Raw genomic sequence first — 23311 nt, 5'->3', positions numbered from 1 at the left:
GCTCGGTTCAAGCTCAAACCAGCTTTAAGTTGGAAGCAAAATATTTGGAAAACACGTGTTCCCGGAGAAAATCCCTGCCATTAAGAACAATAAAGGCCTCTGTGAGGATTATTATGGCGACATTATCCGCCACCACTTCACTCTAAGAACAAAAAATGGGGCGCTAGTAACGGGGTGTTATGATTTAGTAAGTCTACGAGCATCACTTGGACTCTTGAGTTATGAAACAGTCTTTAGACCAAAGTGTTTACGTATAATACACTATTTAAATGGTGTGGAGGGCCGAGCGGGTAAACACGTGGAACGTGCATGGTGAAATCAATACCCCATTAGCTGATCTGGTGGTGGGAAGGAGGCTGTAGTGGAACCACTCAATAAAACTATACTATTTCTGTAGCGACGCGAACGCACACTGCCTACTCCGTCAAGGTTACAACAGCTTTCAGAATGTGTTGCGGTGTCAATCAAAGTTGCCTTATTCAGGATCCCCATACGAACAGAAATCTGCATCCTCTTGCCCGAAATGTGGAACTGTTTGACTCAATCAACAGATATAAACACCCCCCCCCCAAAAAAATTGCCAGTTATATGTGAAGGTACAATGTGAACTTCTGAGTACAAAAGGTGTAACGGTGTGTAAAATAGGCACGTATGGAGGGGGGTCATGGGGGGGAAACCCACTGCAGAGTTCCAACCCTCGCAGTCTTGCTGTGGTCCACGCTTATCGTGACTACAATGTTATCTTGGGGGTCGGCATTTGATGTCAGGTTGAGGTTAGAGTTTATGATAAGAAAGCCCCCGGGGTCAGAACAGCTCTGGCGGAGAGGGAACATAAATTCTGTGTGGCCTCTGTTGTGTTGGGGATGATGACAGTGTGTGACACACACACACACACACACACACACACACACACACACACACACACACACACACACACACACACACGTTCATGGCAATTTGGCTTCTCAATGTCACTGGAGGTTTCTCACATGACCCGCTTCTATCAGAGACAACCGCGGACATGACGTAGAGATCGGGGATGTGGTGGGGGCGGTGGTGGGGGGCGGTTGAAAGCTACAGAATAAAGAGATAGATGGAGAATTTGGGGGAAAATGTAAAAAAAAAGAAGACAAAAAACAAGCAGGAGGATGTACTATCAGGGGGACGGAAGAAGCAGGGGCGGTGCAAAGAAATGCAGAGATGGAAGGACTACACCACAGCTGAGTAAGAGGGTCGGGGGGATATTAGTACCCAAACAAAAGAAACACGCAGTGCACAAATGATGGGGGTGGGGTGGAGGATGGAGAGCTGGGTGGACGGGTGGGGGGGGGGCTGCATGGTGCTGTTTGCCCTTTTCCAGACACTGCAGTCTGCCACGGTCCAGTGGTCATACACTGATATCACACCCGTGTCAACGGCATGAATAAAAACAGATGTAATAAAGATTTGCCCCCCCCCCCATCCCACCACCACCACCCCCGCCCCAGTACTCTTCCCTTTTTTTCCTCGCCACTTGCTCCTCCTCTGCTCGAGAAGAACGTAGAAGGGGAGGCCAACAAGGTTGCTCATCCTTTACACTTTTGTCTTCCTTTTCACTCTCTCTGATTGTCTTTCTCCGTCTCCCCTCCTCTCACCCATCTCTCTCTCTCTGTCTCTCTCTCTCTCCTTCATTCAGTGGTCCCTGGAGCCGCAAGGCTAGACTGAGCACAGAGCCCGAGCTGTCCAAACTCCACAGCAGCGCAAAGGAGAGGGGTGGGAGGGGAGTGGGTTGGAAGAAGGCTGTGTGTGTGTGTGTGTTGGGGGGGGGGCCTCTGTGGCTGTCACATTTAAACCTACCAAGCAACATAAAGCCAAATAAACAGGAAAAAAAAATCACGCTGCATCTCACAGTGGGGGAAATGCTACACGGGGAGGGATAAAAAAAGAACGGATGGAGACAAAGAAGACAAAGTGAAAGGAGAAGTGGAGGTGACCTGAGGGAGAAGGTGTTGACTGTTGGGGCTGTTTGAAAACATACAGCAAGGTGATAGAGAAAATATGAAAGTGTGGAAAATGCTGGTATGTGTGTGTGTGTGTGTGTTTATTTTTGGACCTTAGTTTCACAGTGTATGCCAGTGACTATTGTCATATTATTCGAGCCCATTCTCACACCAGTGTCATAGTTTGGCAAAGCGTCGATATATGATGTGCAAGGTACCCTTGCATGTCTGTGTAGAGACGCACTGAGTTAACCGCTGCCCAACATTAACCTTAAATTTAACCACTACCAGAGTGCCTGGGTAGCGTAGCGGTCTATTCCGTCGCCTATGAACACAGGGATCGCCGGTTCGAATCCCCGTGTTACCTCCGCCTTGGTCGGGCATCCCTACAGCTGTGTCTCTGCGGGTGGGAAGCCGGATGCGGGTATGTGTCCTGGTCGCCGCACTAGCGCCTCCTCTGGTCGGTCGGGGGAGCCTGTTCTGGCGGGAGGGGGAACTGGGGGGGAATAGCGCGTTCCTCCCATGCACTATGTCCCCCTGGCGAAACTCCTCACTGTCAGGTGAAAAGCAGCGGCCGCCAACTCCACCTATCGAAGGAGGCGTGTGGTAGCCTGCAGCCCTGCCGGGATTGGCAAAGGGGGTTGGAGCAGCGACTGGGACGGCTCGGAAAATAGGGTAATTGACCAAGTAAAATTGGGGAGAAAAGGGGGAAAACTCCAAAAAAATGTTAAAAAAAATAACCACTACCTAACCTGTATGTCATTAATATTTATACTGTAACATGCACGGATAAATAGCCTCTGTGATCGTTATACAGTCGACTAAAGGGTCCGACCAGTTAGCCAAGGGCTAGTGGGCCTATTTATCCGTGATCGTTACAATATATTACCCGGAGATTTAAAGTTGGAGCGTATGGGATACTCAGCGTATCTCTGCACAGATGTGAAAGGGTGCACTGCACATCCAATATCCATCCTCTGGCAAAAGTGTCGACATACGACACCGTGAGACGAGAACGTGTTGACCATTCTCTTTCACAGACGAGTGCCTCTGCATTCCAGCCTGCTCTCCGTACGTATGAGCGGCGATGGCCCCACCGGCGGACCTGAATGGATGTCTTTAACCGAATCTCTATGATGTATTTCCTTTGAACATAAACCTTGTCCATTAGCACACATGCCTTTGTTTTTTAGGCTGATTTATTCGGCCATTTTGGCAGACAGCCACTCAATCTGCTGACTCTAAAACTAAATCCTGCGTCCTCCCACTACTGGACACCATTTCGCACAATTTATGGGCAGTACAATGCGCTGGAAATAGCCGGCTTTGGAAATCTCATGTGTGTGTTTCTGTGTGAGAGCGAGCATGACAGATAGTGCACGTACGGTACGGCTGGACGTATATATGAACACGTGAGTAACTGCTTGCCCATCTGTATTTGCGGAGGAGGAAGCTTTAAGCTGGTTAAGCGTTTAAAAGTGGTGTGTATATTTATGTGTGTGGGGAGGGGGGGCATCTTAGGACACACGCTAATGTTTTAAGTTCCATCGTTTGATGCCTGGAGCCACCTGGGGAGTGTTCCTTCACTTTGGGGGGCACTTGAGGAAGATTAAACTTCATTGGATTACAAAGGTTATGACTCATGAGCAGCAAAATGACACTGACAAACATGACGTGACTGCAAGTCAGACCCAAAGAATGTTGACGAAGAGTCCGACCGAGAGAGCGAGAGAGAGAGAGAGAGAGAGAGAAGAGGGTAAATAAAAAGGGATGGGTGTCTCATCACGTCGCTACGGCTACCCGGTGAAGCTAACAACCCATACACACCAACCGAATGGCGCTTCTCACTGACAAATCTGCAATATCGCTCCTCCCACAAAAACGGCGAACCGGAGGTATCTTAAATCATGGAAAACGACAACTAACTATGAGCATAATTATAATGACGCTGGTTTTTGCGTAGTGCCGAAGATATCCCCAGAATTTCCAGAACCCCTCCAAACAAACTTTATCCATTCATTGTACACCCTTGCATGTGAAAACATCCTAAAAACGAAGTGAAATATTATTTCAGCTACACCCTTACCCCTTCATTTGATCTAGCTCAGTAACCTTTTGTGTAAGGCACGCTTTGCTTTTGGTAAATAAGCTGCCGCAAAATTAAAGTTTGTCACCATGGCAACGAGACAGTGAGCTAAGCGATTAAGAGCAGGCGGCTTTACCGCAGTCGAAAGATAGCTATCAGCCTTGAGTGATTAAAGAGGTGGTTCGCTAAACTATGATCAATGGCAATTACATGACCACTAACGGGTACTTGACAATCACACACGCACACATGCACACACAGACAAACCCCCCCCCCCACACACACACACACAAAATTTCACAAGCCTTCCACTAACATGGGCCAAAAAAAAAAAGAGACTGCTAAAGGAAGATGGGCTTATTTCTAGAGTGCCTCACCTTAGACAGGTCTCTGAAGTTGCTGGGCAGAGTCAGGTCCAGCTCCTCCGAGTCATAGTTGGTGATAACCCAAGGGAAGACCGGGTACTGGTTTAGGTCATTATAGCTGCGGCCTATCGAGAGGTGAGAGAAAGCAAGATTTGATGAATCTATACATCACTCTTTTTTCTTTTTTTTCTTTTTTGTAGTAGGATTTTTTTACCCAGGGGAGTGTTTTTCAACTCTTTTTTCACCCCAATTGTACTTGGCCAATTACACCACTCTTCCGAGCCTTCCCTGTCGCTGCTCCAGCCCCTCTGCCGATCCGGGGAGGGCTGCAGACTACCACATGCCTCCTCCGATACACGTGGAGTCGCCAGCCGCTTCTTTTCACCTGACAGTGAGGAGTTTCGCCAGGAGGACGTAGCACGTGGGAGGATCATGCTATTTCCCCCAGCCCCCCCCTCCCCAAACAGGCACCCCCCCCCCGACCAGAAGAGGCGCTAGTGCAGCGACCAGGACACATACCCACATCCGGCTTCCCACCTGCAGACACGGCCAATTGTGTCTGTAGGGACGCCCGACCAAGCCGGAGGTAACACGGGGATTCGAAGGGGGGATCCCCATGTTGGTAGGCAACAGAACAGACCGCCACACCACCCGGACGCCCCCCACATCACGTTTTGACAACACAAGCTCACACTGATTGAGTCACAGAAACTGAAGAGTGACGGTACGGGCAAGCACAGGTTTGCCTTTTTTGCATCACCACAATTTAATCCCAGGCTTGTGCCACCAACCGCGGTTAGCACCACAACGCTCGCATCGGACGGGGTCTTTACCGGAGATGGTGTTTAGAAAGATGAGGTATTCAAAGTTGGAGATCTCGCGGCGCTGCCAGCGCTGGGTCATGTTGGAGGCCTTGAACAGCTGCTTCGGGGTGGCGAGTGAGATACGCCTGGGGAGGGAAACAGAGATAACATCAAACTCTTGACTGAGATCAAAATAACTGTGGCATCCTGCTCTGTTGAACTCTGGACAGGTTATGCCACGTAATCAAAGACACCCTAAGTCACTTTAGGGACTGTGGTGCAAGTCAGTGGGCACAAGTCCACTCTTAACAACAAAAAAAAAGAACTTTTTTTTTTTAGATTAAAAAAAAATCTTTGGGACTTTCATTGTACAAAAGTCCATATTTGAAATACTCACTGAACCTAAGGTCTTGCTAATTAAGAAGGGAAAAAATGCAATAAACAGGGCTGAAGTTGAACACATATGTCAGCGTGCATGTGTGCACACACTTGCAGGCCCCCGCAGCATGATATATGCAGCGGGACTAAAACAAATGGCTCCCAATCCAATTAAAACAAAGGAAAATGATGGAATTAATCACTGTCAGGCTGTGAGATTATAGTCATTAGGCTTCCCCAAAGTCAAAATACGCCCTTTCCAAGTACGGGTTTACTACATGACAGCAATGCTTATTTTCTTTATAATCACCTAGCAAAGACGTATGTAAGTAGGCTACCCCTCTACGTATTTTTATATCCGTCTCACCTTTACGGCAAAACTGATGGAACTCGCCACATGTCTGGGATGGCAAACGTGGATATATGAGAGAGTGTGAAAACTGTCGTAAAATCTGAAGAAGGCAGGTGCTCTGAATTGACAAGAGGAGCTATTTCAAATTGGGAAACATAAAATTGAATTGCTGCAAAAAAAATTGTGTTGCAGTAATGCTGCCATGACAATTTCACAGTTTTATGGTCGAGCGATGTTTTGTGTTGGGTCGGCTATGTGAACTGAGTTGGTAGGAGTGCGACGCTGCCTCGTGCAGCTGCTCTTGGGGTCAGCGCGACAAGGTGCCATGGGCCCGCAAACCGTCTTGATTAATGGGCCAACACAACTAGGCACACTTTCTCAACCACATTACATATGCACCAGCATACACACACACACACACACACACACACACACACAATTACAGAAAGTGTACTTTCCCCACCCACAACTTGATCAGAGAAACTTGACTTCCTGATCATTTAAAATAAAACGAGGTGACATGTTGTTGCAACTTTGCATACACTCACATTATTGAGTGACACACCTCACAGTCAAAGACAGCACAGCGAATACGCCCGACAAAACCCTAGAACACTCCATGAGAAGTGGCACTTGGCATTTTGCACTTTTTCCATTGGGTCTTGGCTACGGAACAACTATGCTAGTGGCCAGACTCGGCTGGGCTGTGGCAAGGCCCAGACGTAGAGTGGGAGGCAATGTAAAGGAAGGCGGGGGAGAGAGGTTTTGCCCTGCAGGCTCACTGGCCATAGCCACTATTTGCGTCACGAGGAGGCAGATAAATAAATGAAGTGGACTGTGTTTGTGTGAAGCCAATTATGGTGCGCTCGGGTGGGGGGGGGGGCTGCAGGGATAGAGGGGCGGCTGCACACTCTTTACATCATGTTTGCCCACTTGAGGACAGGAAATAGGTGAGAAAGAAAAATCACATAGAGGGAAAGCATTTCAAATCTCTTTCTAAAGGACTCCGTCTTTTTTACTTTATTCGATCTCCTGCACCCTGTGTGATTAAGCACATATGTCTGTTTGCAAGTGCGTGTCTAACCTGGTCTGCGGAAGGCCAAAGTTGGTGCCGACGCCAACACGAGGAAGGCAGTGAACTACCTTCTTGACCGCGGCTGCATCTGGAAGGTTGAACATGACTGCCGCTGTGCACAAAAAGAGAGTCACATTGTAGTAGTACCACATGCTGTCCTCGCTCAGATAAAACATAATCAACAGCATTGCCCATGGAGAGATCTAGACGGGAGGGTCCTGGGCGGTATTTTGCAGCAAACGTAAGGTCACAAGATCCAGGTTTGATGACTGAATAGAAGATGCCTTACTCCTGTTAGCCATGAAGATTTCCAGGGCTGTGTTCTGCAGCAAGTAGCGTCTGGAGAAGACGGCGCGTATCTCCGTGAACAGCCATTTTCCATGGAGACCTTCGGTGTAGGCCAGAATCTGGAAGATGGGACAGGAGGACAGAGGTGGGTGGGTGGGTGGGTGGGGGGGGGACGGGAAAATAAAAGCAAAAATAACAAGGTGAAATGGAAAAACATATGAGAAAGAAATCAGAGGGGGACAACAGAGATTGGAGGATAGGAAAGAAAGGGAGTGGAAGAATAGGGGAGGAAGGACATGTTAGTTCATTCATCACGCTCTGACGGCGTGCCGCGTTGAACGGCACGATTAATGTCTTGTATTGATCAGCCTCCATGAAAAAGAGATTCCTTTAACGAGAGAATGAGCCCTATTCAGCCAGAGAGAGTGATGGGAAACGTTTAGTTCACTAAAAGCTGATTAATATTACATAATGCAGTATCTTGGCATATCTTGGAATTATAATTTAGGTCTCGTCACAGAAAAGCATAAGCAAGAAAAGCAAAACTAAAAAAAATTCATATAGCAGTGGTTTAAATTCAGGAACAAGTCAAAGGGTTGGGTTGGGGTTAAGAGTCCCGTTTATGCTAAGCAGTTCAATTACTCTATTTTCTGCGTTCCCATTGAGGTAACTGACACACGGGTTAAACAGTACTACGTTAGCTAGCCGCGTAGCCAGAAGTTCTTTCGTGATCTGAGCCTAATCTGTCCCTATGGAAATTGTGCGGGCTGTCAGAGTAACTTGTTCTGATGGCTTTCATAGCGCCTGACAGACCAAAATGCTCGGCGCTGCCCCCGCGATTCATACCCCCTCCCCCGCTAATCCAGTATTTAGATTTTGGTACTAACCCACTTAGCCTTTCTTTGTTGACTAAGCTTTTTTTGTTTCGCCTTCTCCTTTCTGTTGCGACGCTCTCGCTGACGGAGAGCATTGTGGGATATGGTAAGAAGGCAGGGGGGGGGGTCAATTAAGGTTGTTGCAGCGCAGTTCAAAGACTGCGGCATTAATCAAAAATATTCAAATGCGAGCAGCCAAGCTAGAGCCGGCATTGGCTGCAGAGGAGCTCATTAAGGGAAGGTGACAGCGGTGGAGACCAGCTGAGGCCTTTAGCGAAGGACAGGCTCTCCCTCGCTCCCGCTCTCCGAGGAATAAGACCTGCCTGCATCACAGACTCACTTCAAAGTCTCTGGAGTTCAATTATATGTGGATTAGCAGCCCGGAGAGTCTTACTGGGGCAGCCATTTGTCTCAGCGTCAAACCTTTCTTAACAGGGGCCCAGGACAACCACACTAGCCTACCGCCGGCCTGTATCCATAGCAACCATGTCACACAAAAAAAAAACTGATGTCCTTACAGATACAGAAGTATTTCAATGCACAATGTGTATGAAACTAGATTTTTCTAGAAAAAAAAATAGGTATTAAAAAAAGTTAAATTCCACTGTTGTAACAACACACAACCCAAAAAAACCACAGGCTAACACAGTACAACCCCCCCCCCCCAAAAAAAAACAAAAAACAAAAAACACCCAGGAGATTGAATGAGGAAAAAGACCATAATTTAAAATCAAAATACATGAAAAGTAGGCTCACGACAGGAAGCCAAACTTCACAGGACCGTGGTCATTTCTCAACTCTAACAGCTGACTAACTCTAAAAGCCAGCACGAACGATCATCCAATATTGAGCGATGAAGAAACACGCTGAGATAAAAAACGAATATAAAATGTAGGGTTTAACATTTTTAGGTTGTGATTTTTTTTGGGATCTACGACAACACTATACAAAATAATTTCATGGCATAAAAAAAAAACAAAAAACAAAAACAAAAAAAAAAACCAGAGGGATCGAGACGCTGTGCTCTCTTACTGTCCATCACGGCCTGTTTGTCTGATGTAATGTACGACTTCTGATGACAAACTGGCTGTGACAGGGGATCAGTCTGATTTCTCTGCTCCCGCTGAAGACAGGGTGGCTATCAGGTTCACATGTCAACCATTCAGCCCAAATCCCAGTACATGTCAGCATTTCACTTACACATTCAGCTCACGCACACCCATTTCTTTGAGGACCAAAAATGAAACTGCCCTGTTCGGGTTTATGCTCAGTGGATGGATGCTGCGGGAGTAACGTAGAGGCTCGGCTCATCGTTTCACCTTCACGAGTCCACTCCTAAATATTACAGAGGAAGCCGAGGACTTGTTCAGGGCCATATTGATGAAGTGGCATTCTCCGATCCCCTGGATAGATATGACAGTAGAGGAGGCGGCCAGACATCATATTTCCACCGGCCCGATGCGTCTCGGAGTACTGTAAATAGCTCCCCGCCTATGTCCCCGAGATCATTGTCGCCATTGCCCATGCCTCTTTCCCTTGCAGATGAAAAAGCTGAGCGGATGACAAGGAGCATGACAAACTATCCATGCTGAGAGGCTCCAGCCCATTCTGGCCACCGTTGTACAAATTACAGTGGCATGGAGGTTATTGTCCAAGCTAGAGTTATGGCTACACCCATACCAGCTTCCTCTGTGATGGATCGTCATGGTTACAACCAGATATGTCTGGTATATTAGGAGATGGCAATGACCAAGAAGTAGTGCATGAAAAAAATATATACATGTATATGATTAGGAAACATATAGGAGCTTTGTGATGAGTTTATCATTTAGAAAATCTGATTTTTTTTTTACAGTCTGAAATAGAGACTTTTGTCAGTAAATGGCAAAAATTAAAAAGAGACGACAAGAGGATCAGTATGTGTGGTCAATAAAATCATGAGAGGCTCTTCAAAAAAAAACAGGAGCTCATGCACATGATGTTTAAATGTAAAGTAGGGCTTCATTGTTGCCATTTCAACAGGACAGTTTGTCCATTTGATCTCAGGTTTGCTACATAACCAGGTGAATTTCAAAGCCTCACACAAGAGAGTCAAGCCCAATGGAAGACAAAGGAATTAGTCTTGATTCTCTCTCTCTCTCTTTCTCTCTCTCTCGCTCGCTCTCTCTGTCTGTCTCGCTCTCTGTCTCTCTGTCTCACTATCTCTCTATCTCTCTGTCTGTCTCTCAACCTGTTTGTGTGCCGAGCCACTGCTCATTTCTGAAACACTGTCATTTGTCTCTGTCAGACACCCAAACGACGGCAGAATGAAGAGGGACACATGAAGAGGAACCGGGTGACTGTGACTATGGTACGTGAATACACACACACACACACACACACACACACACACACACACACACACACACACACACACACACACACACACACACACACACACACACACACACACAGTCTTCGCCAATGGACCCTCTCCATCACCCTCACTGTTCCAAACAGCCCAACCCTGTCCCCCTTTACCAACCACAGCCTCTTTAGAAACATGGGTAGTGTCAAGTGGTGGCACAAATGAATTAAATTTAATTGAAACTGCCCTAAATGAAGGGGGAGAAAAGGGAGGGGGGCGACAGAGCAACTATCAAGGAGCACAGTTCAAGATAAATGAGTCTCTCAACTGCCTTCCCTGTTGGGCAGGCCAAGTGCGTGTGTGTTTGGGCTGATAAGACCCTTGAGTTGAAGTGGAAAGGGAAGACTGCCCATTACCAGTAAAATAAAGCCCTGTTGCTCAGAAAACATGCAATAAAGCCACATTATGACGCTCTAATAGTGTTGGAGATGTCTGGAAGAGAAAGCGCAAGAAAAAGTAAGTGGTAAATGCAAATTGCATGTGATGCCATTTGGTCTAATGTGCCGCGTGTCTTTGAAGGAAAATGAGGTGATTGAAGTTCAATTTGTTGCCTGTTATTAAGCATTTCCGCATGGCCGCCTCGGTTAAAGGATAATGGATGAGGGATTTATTATTACCTTTTGGTCAAATGAAGTGGTGTGGGAGATAAGGTGATGAAATTAATGAGCAGGAGGAAGAGAGGTGATCCATCAACATCAAAACAGAGACGAGGGAGACGCAGTATTGGGAGAACTTGATAGAATTCATAGCTGGAGAAGAAGGAAAAAAAAACCTGTGGACTTATAAGCGTGCGGAATTGCTTTTTGCTTTGCATTTCCCAAAAGGCATTTATAAAATAACAACATAAGCCCCACCCACCCACCCACCACCACCCCCATGTGTGCGCACGCACACAAATGTATACCTGGAATTCTTCCGTGTACAAAAATTATAAACACGGGTATAAAGACACACTGAAATTATATCATAAATTATAAATCTAAAAGCCACTGAAAAAGACCCCCAACATATGAGTTGCCTGTTGCATACAATTTTGCAAGGCATATCATCGCATATATATATATATATATATATATATATATATATATATATCCTATCCCTTCACATTACAGGAACTACATATTGGACATATATATATATATATACATACACACACACACACACACACACAATAAACTATTACATATAGCAAGCCAAACAAGCTACCCATGTTTTGTCTACTCTTGCTCACTTAATTGACCACAGGGTCAAATAATCTATGGTAAAATGATGCTCTGGGCATCAATACTGCTTACTCCTCAGCTTTTACTGGGACTGCAAATCAAACTAAAGGGAGAGATGAGCTGACATTTAAATCCTGTTTGATAACTAACCTCTGGTGCCTCCACGTACGAGCCATACGTCTCACAAACTTTAAAATCTGTTCCCTCCCAACCAGCACTGTCCCAGCTCTCTGCTACTGACCCATTTCCTTATCTATGCCTTCCACCTCAACCCGAATCTTCCACTCCGACCTAGCATCCCAGGCCTTGTCACCCCCATCAGTAAATGAGTTCATCGGACTAACGAGCAGGCAGAGCGCCCGGACGTGCTAACAAGGGTCTGTCGGCTGTCTGCTCCTCGGGACCAATCGGGACCCTCTTCACCACGGACACACAGCTTCCCCTAGCCCTCTGGAGCCAATTAAGGCTGATTTTGTTGCTGAGATTGAGTGATACCCAAAGGGGGGTGGGGGGGGATTATCATACGTGTTAGAAATAAACAAGGAAAGATGTGTTGACATGATATTAAGACTAAAAACTCAAGGGGTGGGAGTGGAGGATTAGAACGGGCATCTCGTTTGGAACGAAAGGGGGGGGGGGGGGGAGTCCTCGACTTCAAAGACATTTGAATCATGTGACATTTAGACGGTTCAACCACATGATCTTAATCTAACACTCTTAACGAATTTCTGCCCTGTTGAGGGCCATAAAAGGTATGCTATGGGGCAAAGCCCCCGATTCCCCAAATGTTTAAGGCCCCGTGAAATAGCAGTCGGACCACCGCAAACTTTTGGCGGTTTGACGTATATCTGGATGAAACAGAACGGCTGGGTGGGCTTTTACGGGGGGAGGGAGCTCGAATTGACTAACAGCCAGCCTTTTTAGAAGAATGTGGACATCAACATGCCATTGGCTAGTTTCAATTCGGTGGCAGATTATAACACGTCTCGTCTCATTGGACATTTTTTGTTAGGGTATGTGAAGGGTGACATAACGACTGAAACCAACGGTCGGTTTCATATGCAAATATGGGTGTGACCATTAACTAGAGTTACAATGGCCATGTGTACTATTCACAGAGGATTGGGGAATAGCTGCAATCACAGCATTTTTTATATACTATATTAATCCACGTGGGGAAATGTCCTCTCTGCATTTAACCCATCCTGTTGTGTAGGAGCAGTGGGCAGCTGCAGCACCTGGGGACCAACTCCAGTTAGTCTTGCCATGCCTCAGTCAGGGGTACAGACAGGAGTATTAACCCCAATATGCATGTCTTTTTGATGGTGGGGGAAACCGGAGCACCCGGAGAAAACCCACGCAGACACGGGGAGAACATGCAAAACTCTATACAGAGGACAACCTGAGATGATGATCCCCCCCCCCCCCAAGGTTGGACAACCCCGGGGTTTGAACCCAGGACCTTCTTGCTGTGAAGCAACAGCGCTAACCACTGGGCCACTGTGCCGCCCAAGATGGCGACAGATGTACTCTTAGCCCCCCCCCCCCCCCCAGTTCAGGGACTGTCGTTCCCTCTTAACATAGATGGAGTCATTGACTCCCCGTTCAAACCTGCGTTCCTCCCTATCAAGGATGTGCACATCCTCGACCTTGAAAGACGAGAATGAGAATAAATTTTTCCATTTCATGGGACCTTAATAATTCAAGATACTGCAACAAGTGTGAATAATATAAATCTATGTGGTACAGGTAGTTGGCCACATGAGATAAATGGCGGTTTGTGCGTAAGAAGGAATATGGACAATGTTTATACCACGTTGTCAGCAACAGCTTCGATGTCTGTAATCCAGCAGATGTGGCCGAACCTATGATCGATTGGCACAATTGTTCTGCCGTTACGTAGCCAATTCAAGATGTTATCATTGGTCACACATACAAGTCTATCTGCCTCGGGGGAAGTAAAACAAACTACAAGCCCCAAAAAATAAACAAAGCTAAGAAGCCGGTGAAGTGTGTGAGAATTAAAGGAAAATAAACAGGCCACACTTGCATCAGGCGTGAGGCTATGCGGTCTCGAGGCATTTAGTCGAAATTGTAAGTTGAATTTCGCCTTCCATGAAGAAAGTCCCCCTTTGAAAGGATCTTTTTAGGGCACTTAGTTTGAATTGAGCCTAATAGGGATTAAACCCTTTCTGGCCCTCTGCACTGTTTGCTAACAGGTTAGCCTTTTTTTTTTCTTTCCCTTTACTTCGCTGCTTAGCCTTTTTTGAAGCGTGAACAAAAAAAAAAAAAAGAGCCTTGTGTAGATTTAGGGAAATGCTGCAGTGGTCGTGGGGTTAATTGGTCGAGAGGGGAAGCCTTTGGCGCATTAACTCATTAAACATTTATCCTCGGTGGTGCAAAAGCTGTGCGAACAAAAGCCCTCGGCTGGAGCTTGCTGGATAATAAGATGGCAAAACAGAAGGAGTAAACAATAATGATGGAGCCAGCAGGATTACACACAACTTTTTCATAATTCGGATAATTCAGTAAACAGCTCCACGTAGCATGTTTCTTCGATTCTTCTCAACAAGAAAGCTGTGCGTTATTTTTTCAGGTAATTACACAGATATGGATCAAGGTTTCCAGAGGGTATAAACTGAAGCCTCTTTCAAACAGCTTGACGACCAGCAGTTTTACCCCCTTGCGGTTTAGGCTAAGGCACTTTAACCTTGGGGGCCGCAGAGGGCAAAGTTTTTGGCTTAGGGGTGGTGAGGAATAAAGGAGGGATAAAGCTACATAAGTGAAGGGAAGAGAAGCGTGAAATGCAGCAGACATGCACAAATTGAAAAGATTTTCTCCCTGCTCCCTCTACCTGCAACGTTAGCACTGCTGCACTATTCAGGGTTGTAGATTTTACGACTGCAGAATATGCACAGGCCCAAAATGACGATATAACAGAAAATGCAGTGTAGTGTCACACAGTGGATGCACTGCAGAAAAAATTCAAGTCAGACACACCTCTTACTGCTTTTTAATTGGTCTACAGAAGCAGCAATTGTCATTAGACTCACTATTTTCCCAATGAGAGAATGCAAACACCATGACAGTTAATACACGGTCACAAAAACTGTCACCACACCGTCAGGCACCTGTTGAGGTGGAGTTGGATGAGCAAAAACACACTGCTGGTTCTGAGAAGGCTGGTCAGTAAACACTTACACATCATGGGGAGGGGGGGGGGGTAAACGGTGTATGCTTTTCAGGATTATCGACAAAATCAGGGAGACAGCCCTGAGCCAACAGTGAAGCTCCTGAGTTGTTTAAGACTCTATGGTATTGTGCCAGCTCATCTACCTATAAGCTGCCTTGCCAAACATCAGACAGTTTAAGATCGCTGACCGACTCCTATCGCATTCTCCCCGCTTTCCCTCAATCTGTCGTTTCGCCTTTTTGTGCTGGACAGACCATTTTAAGGGGTTGCTGTGGAGCTTCGCAGAAGTAAATTCTTTTCTAATCCAACTATTGTTGCCAGCTTAAGAGAGTGTGGGGTGAAAGGTAGACCCCTCTTGGAGGAATTTGAGGTCGGCGGTCCAAAGGCGAAAGGAGAAGGGGAAGAAAGGCTCTTCGAAACGGCATAAAGGAAGCCTGTGAAAATCTGAAGGTGACTCAATTGGAGTTATAAATTATCAGTAACCGAGATGGGAAGAGTCTTCGCTTTCAGGGAGTAAACTGTGAAAATAAACAAACTCTGTGAGCCGGAAGCAGAGGGGTTATAGGGTTGCTGAAATGAGTGAAGTCCCGAAGATGCGAGGACTTCGAGCTCTGTCTGTCTGGCCGAATTTCCTTCTCATGCAAAACCGACTACCCATAAACTATAGGTTGTAGGAATTCAGTATGAAAGGTTGTACTTGGACTCAGCATTCTGTTTCAAAAGACAAATTAAATCTGTGATAGCTGGTTTCCAACTAATTTCACCTGGGCCATTAAGTGGAATATGCAGATGACTCTCCCCTGAACAAAGAGGTGGTGGTGGTGGGGGGGGTTATGGGTTATGCATTATATTTCTTCTTGGGATGTTAAATAAGCAAGATGAACAGCCCCAACAGTTTAGGGAAGTTATAGCGCCATGGTTGTATCAGATTTACCTTCTGATTCTGTACAACATTAAAGCAACATCTCCTCTCCTGACCCTGTTTACAACCTCTTGTTATTATATTCTGATTGTGTTTGCACCTCCTTTTTTTCTAAGCAAAAGGGCAGAAATAAAATCCTGTGATGCTATTGCCCCCAATAAAGTAGCCTTGGATGAGTGAGTATACTACAGTATGTCCTAATGGATGTGCCATTTCAACCAGACTGGATGGGTCATTAACTATAATGGCAGGCACGGCGACAGAATCCACAACGTGTCATCCTGCTTTCACCAGCCTCACAAGATATCTTTACAAAGAGTCGAACCATTGCTATCATTCTCCCTTAAACAAGTGAACGCATCTCCTTAATTCCTTGTCTTGATTAGTTTTGGTCACTCACCAATATGAGTACCCCCGTATCCTTGCCAAGTTGTTCCCCCTTAGTTGTGTGGTATCATGAGAGCAGATTTTTAAGCCACGGGAAGCACAACAATAGAGATACATATTCCCAACCTATCTAATATTAACCTTGTTTTATCATCTTAAATGCAGCACAGAGCTCTCTGACAAAAGATGATCTCATTTACAATTCCAATTTACAATCTGCTGGGCACCGCACATCGATCTTTTAATCGGAACCTGGTGTCTCCCTGACCTCAACTGAATAACAAAGGTCTGTGTGAACAGCAGGTACACAGGTGCTGAGTGTAATATCAGCAGCCTACCAGGCAGACTGGCATCCATAAACAGGCCTATCCATCAGGCTGGTGTGCTGCCTTTGACACGCGTCACAGGGAGACGAAGGAAATAAATGATGGAGAGAAGGGATCAATCAGAGGAAGGGAGGGGTAGCACATGCCCCCTGACTGTGGGCCAGTCAAGCCCAAAGACAGAGCATGATGGAGGAGCTAGGCTCAGGTGCAGAGAGGGGGGGGGGGTAGAGGCTCTTTGTCTAGAGGTGTTTGGTTAAGTGTGAGGCAGGTCTGGTCCACAGTAGGTTGTGGTTGTGTTCAGGTCCAACGCCAAGTCACCAGTGGGGGCGGCATTTGCATCTGTAGAGTGCCATAGCTCTTTTGCACAAGTGTGTTAGGAGTGTATGTGTTTGTGCAAAACCATTTATTTTGTACATGCCTTAGGATCTCCTAGTCTTGGTCGAAACAGACTAGGAGAAGAAAGAGTTGGGGCATTAGTCATCATTAGCTTGGGGTGGTGACACGGTGTCTAATGGTTCCTTTTGTGATGACCAAGTGGCAATCATTTTCCCTTGGCCTCTCCTGTTTGATTACCATTCACTGCCGGTCAGTGGATCATCAGTTTGCTTTGCACAGACAAACACCTCGATCATTTCAACCTCCTCACAAGCAAACCCTGGAACGAGTAAAGGGAGGACTTGACGTTAAAAAGAACTTCCGTAGCCAATAATCTCTACGTCCGGTAAATGCTGGTGACCTATCCAGTCTTCCAAAACTATGATGATTATTCTGACAGAGAAGTCGAAATTTTCCTACCAAGAGAACTGTTCTACATTGCGTTCATGTACCAATATGCGCTGTACAAAGGTTTTCCAGTGGTGGCGATTAGAAAACAAACATCTCAGCCAATCAACCTTGAAGTTATTCCACCGCCGGCTGACGTCAATGGATGGTGGAAGTAAGCCAGTCTGTTGTAGCAGGGCACTGTGTACATTATAGAGATGCCACCACTACGATTAATAGATAAGGTTTAAAATTTCCCTTTAACAAAGTAAATTTAAAACAGCCCTCAATACCTGATGGGACTTGGATGGAGTTAAAGCACCTCCAAATAGAAACTGCAGGCCCAAGATTGCAGACATTTTACAGCAGGAGGATCGTTTGAGTAGATAGCGCGCTGATTGGTTGTTGGATGGTTGCGATGCCTAAGGCCGCCTCTACGAGGAAAAAAGCATTCACCATTAAGGGGCCTTGATATCTTGATCTGACCATGGCTGAAAAATCAGCAATGGCAAGAAAACATCTTTTCTTATCAGTGAAAGAAATGGGCCATAAATGAGAAAGAGACAGCATGTGGGCTGCGTAACTTTGACTGAGAGGAACTTTTGACAGACTATATAACGGTCTCCGCTGCGGGTAGAGACTGATAAATGGGGGATTATGCAGTACGCGGGCATGTCTGCATGTTGGGCAGACAAAAGAAGGGAAAGCAGGGATGGTTACACCTCTTCACTTCTCTGCTGGAGAGCAAAAAATATTCTTCAAGAAGCTTAAAACATTTATTTGGCCGTATTTCTCTTAATTGGTTTAAATGGTTCCTAATTGTTTGCACGTGTCTTTGTGTCGAGCAGCTCTCAGAGTCGGGACAGTAACTTGACACAAGCGGTGAGGCAGAACGAGGGAGCGGTATGATAATAATTGGCTTTCCTGATGAGCAGTTAAGTCAAAGTGTGCCACAGGGAACAGCGGGCAAATTTAAACTTGAACGAGACCTGTAGACACCGAGGAGGAAGAAAGAGCTGGAGGAAGATGAGGAGGCTGAGAAGAGCACACGATGACTGCGATGATAATGAGTCTGTCTTTGTAAAGGAAAGGTTAAATGTTTTCCAGCTGCTGTAATTACTGGGACAGCAAGGAAGAGCACAGAGAGTGAGAGTGTGAGAGAGATAGAGGAAAGAAAAGAAAGAAAGAAAGAAGGTCATTCTAACCCATCACTCATCCAGTCCTTGTCGTGGTGTGCCTGAGCGATTTATTGACCATCCCAGGATGCACTCTGTCAGAGCAGACGAAGGGAGTAGGGGGGAATTGATGGAGAAATGGCATGCGGGAAAGATGGAGGGAGGGGAAGAGGGAGGGAATGGGCCAATATGAATGAGTGCAAGTGAAGGGATCCTTTTTCTTGGTCTCATTGATAATGACATACCTGCTCGGGCTGTCCGTTAGTCCTATTGCACACACTACTTAGGCTCTAACTGGAAAATCAATAGGCTCCTTTCTCAGAGGCCCCCTTACCGCCATGGCTCTTTCTGATTGGCAGCTGCAGCCATGGGTCGTCCCCGACGACCATGAGAGGTTGGCCGAGCGAGGGGGGAGGGGGGAGAGGGATGGAGTCACCGTAGTTTGACACTTTGGGGACAGCTTAACGATATGGAACTTGTTGCCATATAGCACCACTGCGACTTTCTCAAAGTGCTTATTCATTCAGCTAACCTGGTAAGCCCACAGCTGTCACCACCCCACCAATTATGCTCTTTTCCATAGAGGTTGCATCAACGCATAATCCAAGGTGGGGGGGGGGGAGTGTTATCGTTGCAATATTTTGCAGTATGCAAACTATTTTTCTTTTTTGGCCCTTAAATGAATCTGCAAACACTTGCAGGAATCAGCAACAGAAACACTGTAAACATGGGTGCCTTTGGCAAGGACTTGTGTTTGTGAATTATACCAACATTTTCATAAACACGTTCTTGTGTGTTATGCTTTTGAGAGCTTGTGTACAATAACAGACCAACTGTGGAACTAGTGTGCGGTGAAAATAAGACGCCATTTCCAATTAAGTGCCACAATTTCAAGTATCGAGTCGACGTCTAGCTTTGATTCAATGATGTCGCACAAAATGACCAGAAACTGTTTCAATTCATAACACTGCAAGTTATATACAATTGCATAACTGCAGAGCTGGTTGCACTTGACGGCAATTACAAATGTTTTTCTAAGTATTTTGTCTATCCCACATACAGCAGTCCCACAGCTCATATTCATACGCACTTTAAATAACTTTTGACAAATATTAAATTATCCCCACACGCACACACACACACACGCTGCAACTGGGCTCTGAGGGAGCGGCTTGAAGATCCTCCAATCAGCTATTTGCAGCCATTTCTGACCATTACACCAATCATCTGCCAGCACAAACATATCACTTCCTCGTCCGGGGATTAAAAAAGTGTTTCTAGCAGTGGCTTTGCAGAATTTCTGCACGCTATATTTTTGGGTTGTGTGTAAATACATGAGAGCATTTTATGGAACACACACACACACACACACACACACACACACACACACACACACACACACACACAAACGCAGGAATACACACTTAAACATCTGTTCCATGACTTCATTATTAGTTCTGCGATCTGCTGAGCAGATGCGGGGGCCCTGCCGAGCAATTAGTATAGCACGGGCTGATTTTCTCTGGGCCTTGTATAGCAGAAGCAGCTGCGTCTATCCATGCTTAGGGGGCATCAACCAAATGTGCTAGTAGCAGCATTGGATATTCTTTCTTCCTGCAAAAGCACGTATGTGTGTGTGTGTGTGTGTGTGTGTGTAGCTTTCCCTCAGCAAGCTGGTGAGTCACTTCTACTGCACCTACTGTATCATGTTTCCAGAGTGAACAAAAAAAAAGTTAAGCTAAAAGTACACAGTGCTGGCAACCTTGTCCATTATAATTTCAGGAGCAGAAAGCAAGTCAAACGGACACAGGGTGAGAACCGTTTTGGTGTATTATTTTGCTCACTTTTTTTGGATTTTATTTATTTATTTATTTTTACACAGTATGTTCACCGAGGCCAATTTATCAATTCTATCCACAGCTGGACTTGAAATATTTCCCATCATGCCATCACACTGTCACACATTAATAATGCATGTTGTCATTCTGACCCAAAATCCGTTTAGGATTTCGTGCACATGGGCGGGATAACTGTCTGTTTTACAGTAGATCTATGATGAAAATTATTATTACATCAAATATGATGACACAGGATCAGACACTCAATAGAGTCAACAAATCGATAAAACAGTTAAGTCCCAACAGGTAAGGAGAGGTCAGGGCACCTATGCTGAAAATGCACTTAATCTTCAGTACAAACATTTATCATGCTAATTAGATTATTTTTTTTTGGTTAAAAAAAAAATCCATGTGGCTGAATACATGTCACGTGTCAAATTATTTCTACAAGTAGAAGCTTTTGCTTTAAACAGAGCCACGGCGTGTACACAGTAGCCCACCACCTGGGACCACGCTGGGTAACGTGGTGGCCCTGTAGCTCGGGAGAAGAACAGGAAGCGATGGATACTGAGTGAGAGAGAGAGAGAGAGAGAGAGAGAGAGAGAGAGAGAGAGAGAGAGAGAGAGAGAGAGAGAGAGAGAGAGAGAGAGAGAGGAAGCAGCGCTGGACAATCCGCATCGGGCTGTGAGGGAAGGAAAAATAAAAAAAGGAGAGAAACGGCACGACGCGGGGTTCATCAGGTCGCAGAGATATGAGCGGGCATGGACGCTGGAGGAAGGGCCATCACGCAGGCTCAGACCAGCGAGCTGTCTGCCGGGTCCCCGGTCTTATCCTCCTCCCCCCCCCCCCCCCCCCAGTCCACATAAACCAACAGAGAGCTCTATGGGAGCCACAGATCACTCCCGGTGCTTTAAAGTAGACAATATGCAAGCCGGCTCAGTGAAACAGAGCTCCCCGGGCCGCCGAGAGCTTTTCCTTTGTAGGACGGAGCGCCACACCGACACAATTTCTATAAATCTTTTACTTTTGTTTCACGGTAACGCAACATGTAAATGTAAATGTTAGGGCCTTGCCAAACACACTATCGGGAATCATTTGCTGGGCCAAGTGTGTAATGTGTCCCAACACAAAAAAGGGAAACCTACTTCTCGAGTGTATGTCCATATTAAGTCCTGAACAAAGTATTGAGCTTCGTTGATGCATGAAAAGAAATAGTGTGCACTCATACCCTTGCCCCCCCCCCACACACACACACACTCTGCAGCTCTCACGAAGAAGCACACACAACCAAGTTGCACGCATACTGCTCTAAGACCTATTTAACCGAGGCCTCCCCTAAACCCACTGCAGACTTCAGAAAATGCACAGACCGCACTCGGTTTTCACACCGGCGTGGCCAAAAGCACAGTCCCGCTCAAGTCTGTGCGGGGAAAAGCACTGGTCAGAGAGGATCAGCATATTTCATGAGGCTACTTTGCACCAACGGCAGGGCACTATAGTATACTGTCTCTGCTGAGCATACACATGAATAACACAAAAACAAACAAAAAACAAAAAAACAAAAAAAATAGCAAAAACCTTAAAAAAGTATCAGACTCAAATCAAAGACATGGACAATTTCTCTTGCTTCTGTCTTTCTCCCTCATATATACATATATATACATATACATATATACATATATATATGTGTGTGTATGTGTATGTATATATATATATATGCATTAAAACTTTTTTCCTATATCTGTGTTGATTTTTATATATATATAAAAATGTTTTGGTCTGTTGCTTATTTGCACAAGGCAACTTGAGGATGACTATTCCTCCGCTCTGGTATGATGAAGCGGGGACAGTATATCACATAAGTCAGCAGTGTCTAGTGTTGCAACGGATACCCCAGCTGTGGACACGTATCCGAACAGACACTGTTTATTCTTGTAAAATCCGAATGACGCTATGGTTTTTGTTGTATTAACTTACAAAGCAGAGCCAACCGTGAAGCCACAAGGTAGTGATACTATGATGCCCCCTCCATCCCCCCTTTTTGTGATGTGAAGGAGGGTCGCTGCTCTGAATGAATATTTATACCATGTCACACAGGTGGGCTGGAAACTCTCATGTGGCGCAGTCCACCCTACACTTATTTATAGGCAGGAAATAAGACATGTAGTTTAAATGCATAATATATATATATATAGATAGATAGATAGATAGATAGATAGATAGATAGATAGATAGATAGATAGATAGATAGATAGATAGATAGATAGATAGATAGATAGATAGATAGATAGATAGATAGATAGATAGATAGATAGATAGATAGTTCATTTATGTCTGTCTATTGAGCCATGGCAAACACACTGCATCTGAGATTGTGTGAAAAGCACAGAAAGTAGATTTGTTAACTCACAAAATATACTCTGAACATATTAAGTTGCTTGTCCTATTTCACTTAGTGTTTAGTTACCAAAGTAAACAAATCAAAAATGTATGCCCTCTCTCTAGATGGCTTCTTCACCACTTGACAAATGCACTGGGTCTGCAAAAATAGTATTTCAAAAAATGGGGGGAGGGGGGGTCCTTCATTTTCACCCGTTCTGATATTTGTGTCTTGTGGCAGTATCTTTGCACGGCGAAAGACTTTGACAGCCATTGCTGAAACGATACCCGGCAATTTTGTGTTATTGCAGCAACAGTTGTGTAATTTTAAACTGCACTGTTGGTATTCTCTGCACGAAGCCGAGGAAGACTTTCATCTGTCATTACGCCATCGTTTTCCATCTGCGGCCGGGTTTAGCAAGGTGTACCACATCCTGATCTGTGCAGCGCTGCCATATGACAACGACATTTTCCATCATGCTCCAAAGGAGGACACTC

At 45.5% G+C, this 23311-nt stretch overlaps 1 protein-coding gene across 1 annotated transcript in view; it reads right to left on the bottom strand.

The window, feature by feature from the left end:
• Positions 1–23311, bottom strand: part of lrba (LPS responsive beige-like anchor protein) — a 242055-nt gene that overhangs the window by 44691 nt on the left and 174053 nt on the right. The window contains exons 40-43 of the mRNA XM_056279765.1: positions 7328–7445; positions 7048–7150; positions 5264–5379; positions 4443–4555 (exon numbers count right to left, since the gene is read on the bottom strand). Of these exons, the coding sequence (XP_056135740.1) occupies positions 4443–4555; positions 5264–5379; positions 7048–7150; positions 7328–7445 (450 nt within the window). The remainder of the gene's footprint in view (positions 1–4442; positions 4556–5263; positions 5380–7047; positions 7151–7327; positions 7446–23311) is intronic.

The sequence above is a fragment of the Lampris incognitus genome, chromosome 5, assembly GCF_029633865.1.
Source record: "Lampris incognitus isolate fLamInc1 chromosome 5, fLamInc1.hap2, whole genome shotgun sequence".
Taxonomy (NCBI): Eukaryota; Metazoa; Chordata; class Actinopteri; order Lampriformes; family Lampridae; genus Lampris; species Lampris incognitus.
The sequence above is the reverse complement of the archived record's forward strand: the minus strand, read 5'-3'. Positions and strand labels throughout refer to the sequence as shown.